This window comes from Schistocerca nitens, chromosome 2, assembly GCF_023898315.1.
Source record: "Schistocerca nitens isolate TAMUIC-IGC-003100 chromosome 2, iqSchNite1.1, whole genome shotgun sequence".
In the NCBI taxonomy this organism is placed as follows: Eukaryota; Metazoa; Arthropoda; class Insecta; order Orthoptera; family Acrididae; genus Schistocerca; species Schistocerca nitens.
The window spans coordinates 735,770,312-735,784,950 of NC_064615.1; the positions used below are offsets into that span (position 1 = coordinate 735,770,312).

The window sequence follows — 14,639 nt, forward strand, 5'->3', positions numbered from 1 at the left end:
AGTACTACAATCATTGCCAGAGTCAGAAAATTAAAAAATCCAAGATTTCGGGTGGCAAGAAATTCTAAAATCCAAGATAGCACTGGAAAAAAAATATACAAGGTAGAACTGCCAAGAAATTTAAAAATTCCAGATGCCAGGAAATTTTAAGAAATCAGAAAATGAAACTGAAACAAAATTTTAAAAATTCATAGATCCAAGGTGGTGGAAATAGCTCACTTGTCCTAGTGGCCCTTATGGTGAAATATATAAAAGTGTCTGAACGATGTGAAATTTGCACCTTGTGAAGGGGTATCTGAATGCTCTGAGAGGGACACCATGTTCCGAAGTATCCAAATGATCTTATTTTTTTGTCATGTTCGAAAATATCCACACGATCTAAAATGTGCACGATGTTCAAAGGTATTTATCAAATAATCATATAATAGATGTAGCTTGCAATATTTCCATGTCTGAAATATATGATCTTCGTCGTCAGGAACACACATACACACACACGCACACACACACACACACACACCAATATCAGTCCAAATTTATGTCTAACACGTGGTTGTGAACTCTCTACGCTATTTTCACGTCAAAATTATTACAGTACATTTGCGATTGAAATACAACATCCTAAGCAAGTAACTGAGACACAATTTTTAGCTCTACACTTCGTGTAATGCACAGTTGAAACTCACACATTTCCACATCTAAATTATCCTGTGATGTTTGTCAAGAGTGACAATGTTAATTCAACGTCTAAAATGAGTTACAAATACGTCAGCAACATAGCAATTCATTGTTTATGTTAAGTGTCAAACTCTTATTCACACACACACACACAATAAAGTCTTATTTTCAGATTTAATTTGTTATAAAACACATGTTGCTACAAAATAACATCCTAAACAGGTTGTTAACACTCCATTTTAGATGTAATGAGGCCATAGTCCATAACGAACCCGATAAAAATTACAACTGCACAAACACATGTCGATTAAAATATTAATTGTAAGCTAGGAAGCCAAGCACGTAAACAAACAGACACACTGAATTACTGGCAACTACAAGGAGAAAGAATTTAATTTCATATTTAGGCCTTCACAACTGACCTTCTAATTAATTATTTACACATCTCAACTGTTCTATAAAACACATGTGGTTATCCAGCGTCACTATGTTAAATCAACCCAACGCAGATCCAGTACGATGCGGCAGAGCTATGCGTCCAACATGATGGCCTTCCATCTCGGTAGTACGACATGGAGGTCCGGAGCCCGGTCTTATTGGGACCGTACGTTCTCTGAGATCACCGCTCCCAGCGAACATACACAGTGGATACATTCCTGCCAAGTCTTTCCACATCGCGGAAGGAACATCCAGCTTCTCTTTGCACTATTACACGACCTCGTTCAAACTCATTGGGGCGCCAGTAATGGTGTCTTTCTAGCTTTAAAAGTATTTTTGACTAACATCTCATCAGACCCATATCACTGACCTCAATTTGCAGTAGGATTTTGGAGCATATACTGTACTCGAACATTATGAATTACCTTGAAGAAGATGACTTATTGATACATAACCAACACGGATTCAGAAAATATCGTTCTTGTGCAATACAGCTAGCTCTTTATTCCCATGAAGTAATGAGTGCTGTCGACAAGGGATCTTGTTTTCCAGAAGGCTTTTGATACCGTTCCTCACAAGCGACTATTAATCAAATGGCGTGCGTATGGAGTATCGTCTCAGTTGTGTGACTGGATTCGTAGTTTTATTCTCAGAGAGGTCACAGTTCCTAGTGATAGACGGTAAATCATCGATTAGAACAGAAGTGATATCTGGCGTTCCGCAAGGTAGTGTCATAGGCCCTCTGCTGTTCTTGATTTACGTAAATGATCTAGGTGATAATCTGAGCAGCCCCCTTAGAATGTTTGCAGATGACGCTGTAATTTACCGTCTAGTAAAATTATCGGACGTTCAATTCCAATTACAAAATTATCTAGAGAGAATTTCTGTATGGTGCGAAAAGTGGAAATTGGCACTAAACAAAGACAAGTGCGAGGTCATCTACATGGGTACTAAAAGAAATCATATAAATTTTGCGTATACGATAAATCGCACAACTCTAAGGGCTGTCAGTTCCACTAAATACCTAGGAATTACAATTACGAGCAAATTAAATTGGAAAGACCACATAGATAATATTGTCGAGAAGGCGAAACAAGGACTGCGCTTTGTTAGCAGAACACTTAGAAGATGCGACAAACCCACTAAAGAGACAGCTTACATTACATTTGTCCGTCCTCTGCTGGAATACCGCTGCGCGGTGTGGGATCCTTACCAGGTAGGATTGACGGAGGACATCGAAAAAGTGCAAAGAAGGGCAGCTCGTTTCGTGTTATCGCACAATAGGGGTGAGAGTGTCACCGATATGATACGCGAGTTGGGGTAGCAGTCACTGAAACAAAGGCGGTTTTCTTGGCGGCGAGATCTATTTATGAAATTTTAACCACCAACTTTCTCTTCCGAATGCGAAAGTATTTTGTTGACACCCACCTACGTAGGGAGAAATGATCGTCATAATAAAATAACAGAAATCAAAGCTCGAACGGAAAAATTTAGGTGTTCCTTTTTCCAACGCGCCATTCGAGAGTGGAACGGTAGAGAAGTAGTATTAAAATGGTTCGATGAACTCTCTGCCAGGCACTTAAATGTGAATTGCGGAGTAACCATGTAGATGTAGATGCGAAATCTCAAAGATAACTAATGCCCTGCTCTGCATCCTCATACTGGCGCTACAAGCGCCACGCTCTCACAACTGGCGCGAAATCTGAATAGACATCATCTTCCATGTGTAGGAACAAGCTTACCAACTTTCTTTCCTGTCGCACAACTGCTTCTTGTATTTTATTTTATTTTTTTGCCGTCAGTGTTTTTACACAGCATTCAGTCACTTCAGTTCACAGATAGTGCAATAGTGTTATAATCTTTTTTAAACAGGTTATTATCGCTCTTAATAACATCGACATCTACGAACGCTAAATTTTCGAAAAAAATTAAAATTTATGATATCGTTCAAGGTCTCCACCAAGTTATCTGCCGTTGGAAAAAATGCGTCGCATTGAAGGGTGATAATCTAGAGAATGACTAAAACCAAGTTTCTTGTTCGCAGTGGAAGTTTTCGAAGTGGTACTTAAAGGTCCACAACCAAACCTCGTATCATAAATTAAAGGCCGCATATGTGCTTGAGAATACCACGCTGACCCCATATCGTCGTCTTCACTTCAGCGGTGTGTAGCGGACGAACTGCAGCTGTGACAGTTTGGGGTACTACTGCGTACAGATATGATCTTTTATTCATCAACAGAATCCATTTCATTATGGATGATTTGGACCACAGGGTACTAACGGACCCTTGTTTAAGCAACGTCATATGTGACGAGGACAGCATAATCCCACTTCAAAAAACAATGTGTACTACTACTGCCACACCCTACGGATTCCTCTTGCATGTAGACCATCGAACTTGTCAGCAACGTATTTGGTCTAAATATGTTCGTCACGCCTGCCCAGCAACTATTAGAGGAACAGGTAAAAATGTGAAATGGGGCTAGTGATATGGAATGCTATTAATTCGCCCCTTTTAAGTGCTGTACTTCGGTTAGCTACTTAAAAACTACGTTTAGCAAACTGCTATGGGATGCATTCATATCACAGTCGACAACCATTGTGAGTGAGTGTAGCCGTTTTGACAAATTCACTAGGAGGCATAGTTGTTACAGTTTCATTCTTGTCATAACACATAACTTATTAATATATTTTGTAAATAGGCGTTTAGCGAATACATGAAGCCGGAAAGTGGCGTATTTGTTGCCTACTTAAACTTAATTTTCGATTTTGTTTGCGTTTATGAATATTAGGGTGGCTGTGTCACTAATATGTAACACTAGTATTCCATAGTTGTATCCAAGTACTTTGGTACAACAACAAAGTTAGGAAACTACTGCGAAAGCAAAGAGAGCTTCACTCCAAGTTTAAACGCAGCCAAAACCTCTCAGACAAACAGAAGCTAAGCGATGTCAAAGTTAGCGTAAGGAGGGCTATGCGAGAAGCGTTCAGTGAATTCGAAAGTAAAATTCTATGTACAGACTTGACAGAAAATCCTAGAATGTTCTGGTCTTACGTTAAATCAGTAAGTGGCTCGAAACAGCATATCCAGACACTCCGGGATGATGATGGCATTGAAACAGAGGACGACACGCGTAAAGCTGAAATACTAAACACCTTTTTCCAAAGCTGTTTCACAGAGGAAGACCGCACTGCAGTTCCTTCTCTAAATCCTCGCACAAACGAAAAAATGGCTGACATCGAAATAAGTGTCCAAGGAATAGAAAAGCAACTGAAATCACTCAACAGAGGAAAGTTCACTGGACCTGACGGGATACCAATTCGATTCTACACAGAGTACGCGAAAGAACTTGCCCCCCTTCTAACAGCCGTGTACCGCAAGTCTCTAGAGGAACGGAGGGTTCCAAATGATTGGAAAAGAGCACAGGTAGTCCCAGTCTTCAAGAAGGGTCGTCGAGCAGATGCGCAAAACTATAGACCTATATCTCTGACGTCGATCTGTTGTAGAATTTTAGAACATGTTTTTTGCTCGAGTATCATGTCGTTTTTGGAAACCCAGAATCTACTATGTAGGAATCAACATGGATTCCGGAAACAGCGATCGTGTGAGACCCAACTCGCGTTATTTGTTCATGAGACCGAGAAAATATTAGATACAGGCTCCCAGGTAGATGCTATTTTTCTTGACTTCCGGAAGGCGTTCGATACAGTTCCGCACTGTCGCCTGATAAACAAAGTAAGAGCCTACGGAATATCAGACCAGCTGTGTGGCTGGATTGAAGAGTTTTTAGCAAACAGAACACAGCATGTTGTTATCAATGGAGAGACATCTACAGATGTTAAGGTAACCTCTGGCGTGCCACAGGGGAGTGTTATGGGACCATTGCTTTTCACAATATATATAAATGACCTAGTAGATAGTGTCGGAAGTTCCATGCGGCTTTTCGCGGATGATGCTGTAGTATACAGAGAAGTTGCAGCATTAGAAAATTGTAGCGAAATGCAGGAAGATCTGCAGCGGATAGGCACTTGGTGCAGGGAGTGGCAACTGTCCCTTAACATAGACAAATGTTATGTATTGCGAATACATAGAAAGAAGGATCCTTTATTGTATGATTATATGATAGCGGAACAAACACTGGTAGCAGTTACTTCTGTAAAATATCTGGGAGTATGCGTGCGGAACGATTTGAAGTGGAATGATCATATAAAATTAATTGTTGGTAAGGCGGGTACCAGGTTGAGATTCATTGGGAGAGTGCTTAGAAAATGTAGTCCATCAACAAAGGAGGTGGCTTACAAAACACTCGTTCGACCTATACTTGAGTATTGCTCATCAGTGTGGGATCCGTACCAGATCGGGTTGACGGAGGAGATAGAGAAGATCCAAAGAAGAGCGGCGCGTTTCGTCACAGGGTTATTTGGTAACCGTGATAGCGTTACGGAGATGTTTAGCAAACTCAAGTGGCAGACTCTGCAAGAGAGGCGCTCTGCATCGAGGTGTAGCTTGCTCGCCAGGTTTCGAGAGGGTGCGTTTCTGGATGAGGTATCGAGTATATTGCTTCCCCCTACTTATACCTCCCGAGGAGATCACGAATGTAAAATTAGAGAGATTAGAGCGCGCACGGAGGCTTTCGGACAGTCGTTCTTCCCGCGAACCATACGCGACTGGAACAGGAAAGGGAGGTAATGACAGTGGCACGTAAAGTGCCCTCCGCCACACACCGTTGGGTGGCTTGCGGAGTATGAATGTAGATGTAGATGTAGATCTGTACCGTACTTTCACAACCTCTTTCACTTATAGGAATTGCTTCTGAAATGACTTCACGAGCTCGAAAGCAGTGGGATGTATCTGCTATGCAAACAGCAATTAAAGATGTTAGACAATAGATAATGGGCCACTGCAGAATTCTGGATGTTATCAGTCTCACACGCGAAACTATGTCGCAACCCTGTGTTTGCCTCCTCATGCCTCCCACAAGATGCAACCGCTGGATAGAACTTTCGTGAGTCATTTGAAAGCCTATTATTCTGAGCTGAGGCGCGTATGGGTGAGGGAAATTGCAGGTCCAGTGACAAACATGAATATCGCCGAAATGAATGGGAAGGTCTATCTCAAATGCCGGACAAAAACATAATGAGTAAACTTATGTAGGAAACCTGCACTACATTTTTCCTACATTCTTTTCACTTACTTTCAGGTGCAGCTCACTCCGATCAGGTGCAATACATGCACGCATCAAACTCTCTGGATCCTGATTCGGATGGAGGTATAATCCGGGCTCAAATGATAACTATGTTTACAAACTTTGCTAAATATGAGTAAGTAATCATCATGCTAAATATTTACATTTTTTCAGATTATAGATAAGATGAAATGTCTGTTGCACTAGTTCGACAACGACACGTCCATATGAATTCATCGTCCATGGCTTACCATACTATTCAAAGTGGAAATGATGCTGCTTTAATCGATACTCTCATAAGATTCTTGCAAATCAAAATGAGCATCCGATAATGTAATTATTATTGTTTCAGCAATCCAACCCCGGAACTGACATCCACACTAACGGAGACTTGGAAGGAGTACGACAAATCATCCCCTTACTATCTGGAGATAACGAGACCTCTTCGCCTCAGAACTAACTTTTTCGAACCATACATGACCTTCTGGCACAACCTGCTGCCGTAAAGACATATCATGTGTCAGTAATAAGCACAGTAAAACAATTTCGCAATAGTTGCCACTTGGTTAAATGGAAAATTTCAAGAGCAACATTTTGGTGCACTATTACAGATAATGACGTATGTTAGTACAGAATACATATATTCAGACGCAGAAACTATTTAATATGAAGTATTGTATATTCACATTGTTCTGCACTGAGCCAGTTTACAGTAATAGTGCTGCAGTCTTCAGGAACACAGTTGTACTAAACTGCTGGTATGTTCGCAAGCTGTACCCTAACTTTTCTTAACTTGTATTGTGAAAAAGGTAACGATTCTTCTACAAATCTCTAATGTGTAATGGTCTCTGTCAGAAATTCAAAATAAATACATTCTGGAATACCTTGATAATATGATTTTCCTTAACCATTCCATTCTGTCTATTTATCAGCATACTATACCAAAATAACAGTTATTTGAGCTACAATTCATTTTGGAAGGTTAATTGTATAGTTATTTCAAATTAACTTTTTACATGCAATTTGTGCCAAGAAGAATACAAAGTAAGTAATTCTGCTGTCATGTTTTGGTAGCACATGGATAATTGTCGTCATTATAATCACTGCATTCATGCTACTTGCCAGAAAATACATTTGAACGATTTCAGTAGAAACTTCACGCTCCTTCTTTTACGAAGGACATTAGTGAGCGAACATAATAGTAATTGGAATGACTAATAAATTTTTGTAGGAGATGAATACGCAGTTTCTGAACAGTAAATCTGATTGAATGGGAAATTTATAACACAATAAAATATGACCCTTTACTTTTTCATTTTATTTCGAAATTTCATGCACTTTTGCTTGCTTTACTGATGGTACCGTATTACGGCACATTCAAACAGCGACTGACCAAGCAGCGTAAATTTATTTTTTTAGGTTGGTTGAATGTTGCTTGCTGTGGGGGAAAAGACCGAACAGTGAGGTCGTTGGTTCCATTGGATTAGGGAAGGATGGGGAAGGAAATCGGCCGTGCCCTTTCAAAGGAACCATTCCGGCATTTGCCTTAAGCGATTTTGGGATATTATGGAAAACCTAAATTAGGATGGACGGACGCGAGTTTGAACTGTCGTCCTCTCAAATAGGAATCCAGTGTGCTAACCTCTGTGCGACCAAACTCGGTTTGTTTTAGGTGCCATCTGAAAGTTGTACTTATAACACTGTATGGACAGATTGTACTACATCGTGCTGTTTTCTTTTCTTTTTTTTTAATACAGGATTGTTACATGACCTACAACTCTATATTTGCTACTTGATTGCAACGTTCATTACGCAAACAGTAGTTGTAACTAATTCTTGCGCTGAATACACTTGTGCTTGAAAATGTATACAGTACCCGAAACCTGTCAGACATAAGGGAAAAATAAGGGAGGAAAAACAGACGACGTGGATTTCTTCACTTCTTGCGGACATTTCACTTCTGTTAGTGGCGTCAGTGTTGCATGCGTTAATGTTGCACGCCGGCAGTGCTGGCTGAGCTGCAGCATAACAAGGTCGTAAGACGTTTCTCACACTACCTGCTGTGACAGGTGGTGCACGGCTCATGTATTACTGCCGTTAACGGACGAGGCACTACACGTAATCATCACGCTAAATGCCACATTATGTGAATGGAACGCTTGTGGTGTATACCCCTGATGAACATATATCGTTAGAGGTTTCCTACTATTCTGTAGTTCAGACACAACAGATGAGCTTGTAGATGTTGATAGTAAGTTTTTTGGGGGCAGTGGGATCCCAGTGACCATCACTATGCCCATAACAGAGTAGTGTGGGGTTGTAGTCACTCTAACCTTTCGGCGCAGAGCGTACACTGCAGTGGACGGCTCTTAATGGTGACCTCTTTGGAATTTTCAGTCAGTCCCGAGGGTGAAAGTACACACAGTCCACTGCAGTGGGTACTCCTAATTTCGTTGTGTCTGCATGTATTTGCTGCTTCATGACCGATTGAAAACACCAGAGAAACGACCATTAAAAGCTGTCTAATGCAGTGAAAATGGTGTACCATAGGGATAACAAGTACAGATCATAGCTTTTCTACATATCACTTCACACTATTAGTAGTACATTAGTCATCATATTAAATTCTCACGTCATCATTATGGAAATAAAAAAGTCCCTTCTAGCTATCAACTAACATTATCAACAGATCCTTAGACACAACAGACTCTCTCAAAAATATACTGCACAGTAGTCCTTAGCATAAGCATAAAGTACTCATACCTCTACTTTAACCACACTAAAAACAGAAAAAATCATTGAATAATTGAGCCAGAAAAAAAGTAAAAAATCATTAGTCATTAATGTACTCATTAAAATTCACAGCACAACGTAAATTTTATTACCATTATCACGACAAATTACCTTTAATGGGACAACTAGGTGGCCTGCAAAATGCATGACAGTCATAGAACAGGACTCAAGTCAAAACAGGTAGCAGGAGTTTCCACATCACACGAAAAATGACAGATATTGCATCATAAGTGACACTAAGCAACTCAGTGTTTTGAAAAATTATTTTAGTTGATGTAGGGTTTCAATTAATGATAAAATTCTCGGCTCATTGCTATCACTTCCTACCAAATATTGGATAGAAATCGTAGAAAGATAGAATTTTGACAGATGAACACAAAAAATATAGAGGCTGTAGCACAGAAAACGAAAATGGAAACAGAGCTACAATAGCTTTAGGCCATATACACACCAAAGTACATGACAAGAATTTATGCTTCCCTCAGCGTCACTATTGCTTACACAGCAGCCACATTAGTTTTGTCTTTTAAAAATTTTTCATTTTGTCTTAGTTAATACTAATTCTTTATTTGGACAATCACTCCCCATCCTAGTATTTAACATCCACTCTATATCTAGACTGACATTTTCACCCAAATACAGTATTCGAGGTGCAAGCTAACATCCCAGAGATGTTACGGCTTACATGCGGTTCCTCTTTTTCGAAATGTCTTGGCTCAAATTCGTCCAGGGGTTGAATATGTCGCATTACACGCCCTAATTTAGACACTTGCAATCCTTTGGTTAAACTGTCCGGCTGATGGCAAGTTTGCGAAATTCTATGAAACATACAAAATTAGTATAACAGCCAATAACGGTAATAATAATATTGGGAACTAAATTAACCATCCATAAACGATGTAGGCCACACAGTTGCGATTTGGTTAGAATAATGTTTATTCAGAAAGCAAACTAATGGCGAAAGCGGTCGTATTTAGAGTTACTGTCACAGTCGAGCGCATATTCATTTGACACAGTTCGATCATTAACAATCTCATCGCGAAATACAACTCCAATACTCCATCTCGTTACCTACTCGAAAAGTTAAGAGTTCACACCAGATGCGCGGCTGCTCACCGCTCAGAGAGCGATACTGCACAACGCGAAATTTTCTAAGTCGCTTCACTTCCTAGCTGCCTAGAGACCTAATGCTCGCTTTCGCGTCTCAGTCCTAATTGTATCCTTTGGTTTCTAGACCAGAACTGTCCATTTTGGTGTCTCCAGCCGAACTGTCTGCTTTCGCGTCTCCACTCTTACTCTCCCTCTCTGCCCGTCTTCGGTCGCGTCTCCCGCATGCCGAACGCCGTCACTCAACTGACTAGTGCAGTTCCCTTCCCTGAAGCCGTCCGTCTGACTGGCTGCGCATTATTCTACATTATTTTACATTTTGAAATATTTAAATAATCAAAGCTTGACCACTTTCATGTTCTAAATAAAATAACAATAATATCCATTACATAATAAATGTTAAATTCTTTTACATAAAACCGTTACAATTTCCTTCTTAACTTTGAATGTCACGGCCAGTAGCCTTGCACAAACGTGCTTTCTGATAAATAAATAAAGAACAAAAGTATCTATTATGCACTTAATTTTACAACAATATGCTATTACGTTGTGGTTCAGAAAGTTATCATGTTGTCACCGTTCAATGTGTTTTGTGTAGAGGAAATGATGATCTGATCGCTTAACTGAAAATACTGATAATTTAAATTTACTATATCTTTTAAACAAATTAGTTACAGAGTTGATATTTACAACATTTATCATTTTAATGATGCTCTTTTATATGAAATGTCGATCGCAAAGATCGACCAAAGTGTTCACATTTTAGCATTCAAGTTTTTGTTACAAAACTTGTTAATTTCACTTTAACAGTAAATCCTAAAGTATTATAGATATGATCAACATTAAAGTTTTATTGGGATCACCATGAAAATTTAAGAAAGATTGAAGTCACTGTGGCTTCATACCATGAATTATTACAGAGTTAAACAGTTTTCATAAATGTTTCTCTTTATGACCGATGTTAGGTCCGCCATATTTAACACTGCTACGTCTCCTGGTCACAAACAGCTCCTACGGGGTTTCCCTATGATGTAGGTTCCGTCTGTCTCATTCGCACACTACAGCGATATGCCTGATCAGCCTGGCCTCATTCAGCACAATATTCACCTGTGGATTTCCCATCTCGTGGCGAATCTGTGCTCTTTGTGGCACACAAAGGACGACAGGATTCGTTTCACAATTCCTGGAAGGCTGTCTCTTTCGGCCATATACTTAAATGAGAGCGAAATGCTTGTTAACCCACACAGGACACCTTTGTGTAAACTGTATATCACCAGCTTTAAATGACAATAGCAAACTTTGTTTTCTTATAGCTTTGCTATGCCTCTCACAGTGAACTCTTGACTCCGTTTAAGTTTGTTTTCCATTTTTTTTCCAGAAATCCAGCAAACGGGACTGCCAATATCTGAAAAACAATTATCCTCACAAATGTCTGTATAAATGTAAATGTATGAACATCGTTGAATCTCACATTCATTTTTGTTATGCTCTTCCTTGAACAGATCGTCTTCAGTTTCACTGAAACCCATATATTCTATCCATTTCCATGAGTACTTCTGCTTCTGTGGAATTGTGCTCATAACGGTACTCTGTCCATTTGAGAGGGGAGTGGATGGGTGAGACGGAGCAAAATCCCTGGGGCCCAGGGCTCATGGGGAACTCAAGTCTCTCACATGCCCCTGGGTGCTGTGTTGGACAATACCAGACTGCTATTGTAAAATAAATTTTGTATCACATTGGGTTTTAGAACATCTCCCAAGATGACTACACTCATCAGTCATCATATCACAACAGAGGTCAGTGTTGCCATGTCAGAAATGCTGTAGTTAAGCCTCCACCAACACAGGGTGTACCGGGTACTATCTAATTCCCCAGTTATCTTCGTGTCAATGGCAGATAGCATCCACCAGTGGCGAAGTAAGGAATTACGGCAACTATTCCACCACTGGGATTCCTCTTGCTAGTTCTAATGATCACTGTCCTCATGCACACCTGCTACCTGTCAGCTGCACCGAGAAGGGTGAAACTACCGAAGAGCAGTTGTACCGTAAGGCTTACGGTCTAATATGTAGCAATGCCAAGAACTTACTGCGGTCTGCCTCAATCTTGTCTCAACACCTCTCAGTCTGGAGCATTGAATGTGATTTGTTTTACAGACTTCTGACAGCTACAGATTTGGTGTATATGAGTGCAAGCTTGATATAAGTGGTATTAACCTAATGGAATCTAAACACAAACTGAGACAATGAAGAGAAAAACAAGAGATAGAGAAGACAAGAGAAAAGGTCACACAACTTTATTCAGCGTCAGATATGTAGCTGCTAATATGTACAGTGATAAAAACTGTCGCAGATCAACTATCCACCAACGACGTGACACAAATTTGGGGCGTTGGAAACTGAATCTAATTTGGCAAGGCAACTAGACTTTGATAATGTGAATCCAACATTTGCTGAACGAAATGTTCATGAAGCGTCAACGACAGTGTTATTTGTAACATACTATTTATTACACAATTAATTGTAGTATGTGTGCGAGTACGTTGATACCTGTTTACTGAAAAGCGCAGGCATGCCATAGAACGAGAGGTGACAGAACACTCCATATCGCAATTTTACTGGCGAAGACATTCGTCAATGCAAAAATCAGTGTAATGTGTAATATTTTGTCTATTATTTTAAAGTTGCGTGAAAGTAAATTAAATTAAGTTTCAAAATAAAAATGCAAAGAAGTGCACATAAACTTTACAGTAATTCGTCACTGAGAAATATCTGAAGTAAAATTTGTAAACTCATCAGTCATATAAGTTTTCTCTCGTGCTGCATGTGTCTCGGTCGAGCTGTCATCCAGTTTCCTAGGTGTGGTGGTCCTGGGTTCCTGATAACTCTTTTCATCACTACTTTTAAAAACCAATAATTGATACTGTTTCTCAATTTCACATTCCATGAAAGCGTCATGGAGCTGGTAATCTTTCTCGATATATTTAAACTTCATAATATCAGTTCAAGCACTAGGTTTTTTTTTTGTTTTGTCTGTTTCGTTGCCAATTGCTTCCTCAATCTTCTTTGAGTTCTCCAGCTGGCTTAAATCGTCATATTTGGAGAGGTAACCTTTTTTCCACCCATTGTTTCACGATGTTCATTCCAGTTCCTTCTATTTTATTGAACGTTACTCAGGATGTTAAATATGTTCAGCTCTTCCCTAATTTCCGAATTTCTAAATCTGTCGGCCCTTGTGTATCCCTTTACTGCTCTTATATACCTCAGCTCCACTGCCTACATGCGACTTTCTTTATATGTTTACTTACAACCCAAGATACACTTCTGTAAACAAGCGTCGGAACTGCCATTGTCTTACAAAATTTAAATCTTGTTTCTTTCCTCGTTTTATTTTTTTTAGACATCTGTTTATTGTTCCACATATAATACCAAACTTTGCTAATTTCATATCAATGTCTTAGTCATATATAACGTCACATTCTAAATAACTAAAATGCTAAACCTTTCCTATTGCTCTATTTTTTTCACAGTTTTCGTCCATAGGGGGTGTTTCACTTTGAAAACCATTGATTTTGTCTTCTTACTGAAACTGTCGTATGGTGCTCTTGACAAACCTTACCTAATAAACGTATTCCTCTTTACAGGTCTTCTTCATTATTCTCTGTCAGTGTTGCGTCGGCCGCATATAAAAGACAATTCAGGTGGGAATTATGGCTAATTTTAATTCTTTGTCAAAAATCTCCTTCCATTTCAAATCTGTGTCATTTAAGTAAAAGTTAAAAGTATCGGTGAAATGCTGCACCCTTGTCATACTGCCTCGTTTGTGAGTACAGGCTGCGTCAGACTGCCACTTACATCTACAATTACAATCGTGTGTGTGTACAGACTTTTTAAAACTTTTCTTAAGTGTTGCGGGTATCCTGTTTTTCTCATAATGTTCCACAACGTCTCACTGTCAACACTATCGAATGCCTTAACAAAATCAATGAACGCTAAATGAATTTCCCTATTATACTATCTTCGTTTTTCGAGTATTTGTTTTATTATAAATACTACATCTGTCGCCGATCTGTCCCTCCGAAATACAGCTTGTTCTTCGCCAAATAAACTATCGGCTATAACCTTTGATGTCTTGTTCATTATTATTGCATGTCATGTCAGGTAAGCTGATTCCTCAATAGTTCTCACATCTGTTGTTGTATCATTTCTTAAAAGGACACCGCAGAGCTGGTTTACGACTATTTTTTGTTTAAGTACTTTTCAAATGATTCTGATGGTAACATAACATTGTACAAGTTTTCTGAAATCACAGAGGGTATGACATTACACATTTTTCTTAACAAAACAGTGTCCATAAATGGGTCGCTTTGGACTCATACTGGGGTGAAGGGAAATGAATATTGTAATAAAAGTGGTAGAAGAATTCACTGTAAAAAGA

At 39.4% G+C, this 14,639-nt stretch overlaps 1 protein-coding gene across 1 annotated transcript in view; it reads left to right on the plus strand.

The window, feature by feature from the left end:
• The window catches only part of LOC126236946 (esterase FE4-like), a 71,171-nt gene extending 63,986 nt beyond the window's left edge, over nt 1–7,185 (plus strand). The window contains exons 10-11 of the mRNA XM_049946640.1: nt 6,318–6,438; nt 6,655–7,185. Coding sequence (XP_049802597.1) covers nt 6,318–6,438; nt 6,655–6,808 — 275 coding nt within the window. The 3' untranslated portion in view covers nt 6,809–7,185. The remainder of the gene's footprint in view (nt 1–6,317; nt 6,439–6,654) is intronic.
• The last annotated feature ends 7,454 nt before the right edge of the window (nt 7,186–14,639 follow it).